We start from the raw sequence: 5,217 nt of genomic DNA on the forward strand, positions 1-5,217 counted from the left end.
AGTCAAAACACCCACGAGACCTAAACAGGTCAGAGTCAAAACACCCACGAGACCGAGACAAGTCAGAGATCATAGACTGGATTTGAGTACTACAGCCCTGGTACTGTCACATGAATGATGAGAGAAGTGGACAGACAGAAAGTTCAGCAGTTAGTGGATTTCACCCACACGTCACACTCTTCCTCTGTGGTGAGGAAGTGATGAGTGCTTGTCAACTGACTTGCTGGACTGTCAACTGTTGCAGGACAAACTGTTAATCTGATAATCTGACAACACAACCACAGCCACCTCCCCCACAGTGATTCATCAGTGTTACCTTGGCCAAGCTGAGCGGGTCATGTCGGAGTCTCTGTTTGTTCTTCTGCAGTTTTCCGGGCATCATCTTCCCCGTCCGGAAGTCGAAACATCCCAGATCCACTTTGTTTCCAAGGTAACGGGACAACTGAGGCTTACTCCGGAACTTCTTTCCTGAAGGACTGAAAGAAGGAAGAAATGAGGGAAGGAGGAGAGAGTCAGACAGAAAGATCGTGTGATTAAAGATATCAATATCTTAGTGTTGGATATCCAAAAAGGATAATTTGCATTATTTTAATTGTCAGGAATTAAAGTCATCTAACTGGCATTGTGACTAGTCAGAACAAAAGTGGAGCTTGAATTTGAGACTGAATTAGAGAAGTGTCTTTGGAGTTGTCGTATTATCAGTGAGAGAGGTATCTGGAATTCATGTTTCACACAGACCAAACTGAACTGTCGAAATCTCTACAGTCTCATTTTATTATCAAATCATCAGCTTTACTCTTCATCCAGCATGGAATTTACGTTCCTCATTATCAATGACGGCAGCTGCCATCTTCACTTGTGTGATGGTGCGACCATAGAAATGCGTCCCACGGCACCCAAACGCAGCTCAAGACGTTAGGCCTTTCTCAATCTGCGTTCTCATCAGTCCGTGTGTCACATTTAGTCAAGTACTATCCAACCACCCAGACGTTCATGCTCCACCAGCTAACCTGGATCTGTACAACAATAACATTTGTTTACCAGCACCTCTTTATATATATGTAAACTTAGTACAGTATCAAAAGGAAAGCTCAGAATCACTCAGCGTACTGTCAGTTATGACATAACATCTGACCCCTGCAGGAACTGTGAGGGCCCTCATTGACATAATGAATCCCCTCGCCTCTAACCTCAACCTCAGTCTTATTCTAACCTTAACTCTAAAACTAAACCTTAAAAGGCTTTTACACACCAGGGGCATGATAAATAACCGACACAAAAATGCAAAATACTTGCGAATGATATATGTTTCGAACTTCGTCATTTTGGTTCCGACTACGGAGTCTTGTTTTTGTTGTTTTATAAATATAGGCGCAACTCAACTCCACACAACTTGATTGGTTAATGCCTTTATTCACAATGTAAAAGCTCAGACAATTGTCCATGTTCAAAAATATATATATATAACATGGCTTTTTCACCACGTAATGTTCGCATTTTGTGTGAAAGTATTCATGACAAAAACATCAGTTTGAATAAATATATTGAAGTGCGAATTAATCGATCAAACAATCCCCCCCCCCTCTTTCAAAAAATGTCCTCACTTTCCCAAAACGTCCTGAAAGGTCCTAAAGGGTAATTGGTCCTCACATAGACTGAAGTACAAGAGCAAACACACAGTCACTCAGCTGCGTCTGACATGTAGGTCAGCAGCAACAAAGTAGAGATCAGAAGCTGTGTGTGTGTGTGTGTGTGTGCGTGTGTGTGTGTGTGTGTGTGTGTGTGTGTGTGTGTGTGTCTGACAGTATCACAGATATTGTGTTTCATCTTGCTACAGCTCTTTACAGAAGCTTTAGGCCGCTATAACGGAGCGAAATAGTCAAAACAGACAATATACCCGAGTATTCTAATGTGAAAGAACTAAAAATAAAACGTGGGTTCTAAATAATTTCCTGTTAAGCAGCATGGGTTTGTAGAGATGGAGCCATCAGAGGCCCCAGCAGGCTGTTACTGCTCTTCCAGTAACACGACCTGCTGACTGGTTTCCTAACTGGAACCGATGAGTCACGTCACACATTAAACTGAAAGCAAAGGCAGGCCTCAGCTCCGGACGGCAGATCTCCTCTGCGTTAAAGGCTTCAGGGTGTGACGGAGCCCGCCGATAAACAGGAAGTGAGCTGCCGACGGCTGCGCGGGCGTCACGGCCTAACCACAGACCTGCACTGTAGGAGAGACATCATTTCCTCTGCCATCTTGTGCAGCTGTAGCTGGTGAAGCTACGGAAACGGGAAAATGTAACAACCTCAGACTGAACTTGGGTTCACTTTAGAAGAAGAGTTGAGCTTAAATGTGATGGGGATGGAGGCGGAGGAACACAGGGACAGGCTCTTGATCATCTGAATGCACTCATTGTTGGTGTTGTCGGGCGAAATGTAATGTGCAGGAAAAGTGCGTGAAGGACGAAACAGAGCTGATGCAGCAACTTACTCATTACTGATTTTCTTTTCTTTTTTTGGATTGCGCTTCCATAGAGTTGGGGGACTTGTGAGAGAGAGATTGATTGACAAAAAAAAAAAAAGGTCAGAATTTCGGCAGGAGGGGCTGAGATATCCTGACTGTTTGTAATACGGATTGCAAGTGACATTAAGGTTTGCTTACATTGCTAAATGCAATCTTTTCATATACCATATCGTGATATTTTTTGCTTAAAAACAAGAAAAATAATGCTATAAATAGGGTGGACAAAATAATAGAAAGACATAACACCATACCGTGACATAAACTACAGACTCTGAAACGACCATACAGTTAAATCAACACCTCGCTCCCAACAATGAAATCTTCTTCAAAAAAAAAAGTGTACTGAAGTAGCATATCATGGTTACGCTACATCTGAGTGAATAATTGAGCACTATGACTGTCAAAGCATCCTAAAGGACGTAGTTGAGGACTGTTTGTGTCTCTTCATTTTGAAATAGGAACAGCCAATGGGGAAACTCCCAACACTCGACCGACCAATGGTGTTACTTCCATCAGTCGCTGAGGAAGTCTGGTACATACTTTCACTTTTACAGGGCTAGCCCCGCTAGCTAAAGGGCCTAATGTATTCAGAATCAGAATATTTATAGTAGTAATAATACCAAAAAAGAAAAGTGAATTACTTTAATTTAATACTTCAGCTGTAGTAAAGCTATAATGCTTGTGCTATGCAATAACCTACATGTATTAGTATTCTGTAATAAACTCTCTATAAAGTAGTTCTCATCATAGGTGGCAGAGTCCGCCACTCACAATGCTAATTGTTGACTTACTCCTTTAACAAAACAGCAGGAGTTGCTATCAATACAATCGATTACTATGAAACAATTTGTTGATTCCATCGATAGTCCATCTAATCATTTAGCACATTATAGTTAAACAGCCCCACTAGATTAGCAACCATTTGATTTTTGATTGATATTTTATTTATCTTGTACGTGGCATTCAGCAGAGCGGTCTGTACAAATAGAGGCGAGATATCAAAAGTCAAAGGGGGCATACGTTCTTAAAAAAACCAACACATGACACTGGAACAAGAGTGGTGCATCATAAATATAGTGCATCATAAATATAGCCATAAGTGGCATATGATCAATAGATCAGCGGAGGAATACCAGGGATTTTTACATGACACTTATGTATCAGATCATTAGCCAGCTCATCTACCACTCTCAGCTCACTTTTAGGGCCAATAAAGAAATAAGTGACTTATGATGTAAAATGAAACTTACTATGGCCTTAATAAACACTCAAATCAAAAGTGAAAAATCCAATCCATTATTTTTTTGGTGGGACTCATGACTTTAGTAGTTCAAATCTAACCGCCAGTGTGTTCAAACACCGCACAGGAATAGTATTTAAATATGTATTGAATGTTATAGAGTAACAGGAACAGGAACGTGTCATAATGAGCGCTACATTGTAACTCCTCTCTGACAGCAACTATGTCATCTCACACTTTCTGATCAACTTGTGTCGGCGCACGTATCGCGCGTTCACAACCGACGCTGACAGTCAAGAGTTAGGACCATTAATCGCGGGGGTCAACCGATCGATCGCCGGTTTACCGCCACCGATCGGTGGCTGATCGATGAGTTGGCTACCTGTAGTAGTAGACGTCGCTCTTTCCAGCGCTCAGTCCGGACTTCCTGATCACTTCTTCTTTCTTCCAGCCGGGAGGCAGAGCGGGGCAGTCCGACCTCTTCTTCTCCATCATCGCGCACTTATCTATCCCGCGGTTGCGCTCCGATCGGACCGATCGATCGCTCGGTACACACCGATAAAGGGACCCTCCAGACGAGCAGCGTGGTTGTAAACCCCTAGCGGGAGCAGCCGCCCGGGCGGACCGACGTCACGGGCGTTACGTTAACGGCGGCTCTCCCTCCCTCCGCCCCGGCTGTTTATGCTGCTTATTTCGGGTTAAGGACAAATAAAAAAGTGTCCCGGTTCAGAGCGTGAGCTGGGTGTCTCGGGTTAAACTGTCTTCAGCTCCGGATTTAGTTCTATTTAGCCCAACTGCTACCTCCGGAGGGAACCAACCGATGATCTGAACTGAACTGGACCAACGGCAGGCTGTGACGTCTGCGAGATCACACACACACACACACACGCACACACACACACACACACACATATAGGCGCGCTCTCAGAGATCGTCTATTGAGACAAATGAATGACTCAGTGGGAAAAGAACTACCCATTAAAGGGCCAGTGTGTAGCATTTGTTTCCCCGTTTATCTTAAAATCATAAGTCAACCAATGATAGGCTATGTTGTTATTAAATTGGTTTATATGAAATTCGAAATTTAAAAAATTCTATAAAATTGATAAAAAACGAATTGCAAATATAAATAAATAGCCCACATAAACAGAGTAGACTACAACAATTATATGTTATTTTTAAGAGCAAGATAATATGTTGCTCTTATCTTTGAAATACTTCACACTTGGACATGCATGTGTTGACCAGGCAGCAACCTCCGGTTCTGCAGAGTGAAGCCGATGCTGAAGTGCCTTAAACCTGCATTCTCTCTACTGACCATCAGGGGGCGACTCCTCCGGTTGCAAAAGAAGTCTGATTGTATAGAAGTCTATGAGAAAATGGCTCTACTTCTCTCTTGATTTATTACCTCAGTAAACATTGTAAACATGAGTTTATGGTCTCCATCTCTAGTTTCA

At 42.6% G+C, this 5,217-nt stretch overlaps 1 protein-coding gene across 2 annotated transcripts in view; it reads right to left on the reverse strand.

Moving 5' to 3' along the window:
- mbd2 (methyl-CpG binding domain protein 2) overlaps positions 1 to 4,653 on the reverse strand; it is a 29,041-nt gene extending 24,388 nt beyond the window's left edge. The window contains exons 1-3 of one of the 2 annotated variants that reach the window (XM_031855582.1): positions 4,143 to 4,653; positions 2,488 to 2,541; positions 317 to 476 (exon numbers count right to left, since the gene is read on the reverse strand). In XM_031855582.1, the coding sequence (XP_031711442.1) occupies positions 317 to 476; positions 2,488 to 2,541; positions 4,143 to 4,255 (327 nt within the window). In that variant the 5' untranslated portion in view covers positions 4,256 to 4,653. The remainder of the gene's footprint in view (positions 1 to 316; positions 477 to 2,487; positions 2,542 to 4,142) is intronic. The other variant, XM_031855583.1, reaches the window with a different exon arrangement.
- Between the last annotated feature and the right edge of the window lie 564 nt (positions 4,654 to 5,217).

Source organism: Anarrhichthys ocellatus, unplaced genomic scaffold (assembly GCF_004355925.1).
Source record: "Anarrhichthys ocellatus isolate YVR2014 unplaced genomic scaffold, GSC_Weel_1.0 scaffold16, whole genome shotgun sequence".
NCBI classification, from domain to species: Eukaryota; Metazoa; Chordata; class Actinopteri; order Perciformes; family Anarhichadidae; genus Anarrhichthys; species Anarrhichthys ocellatus.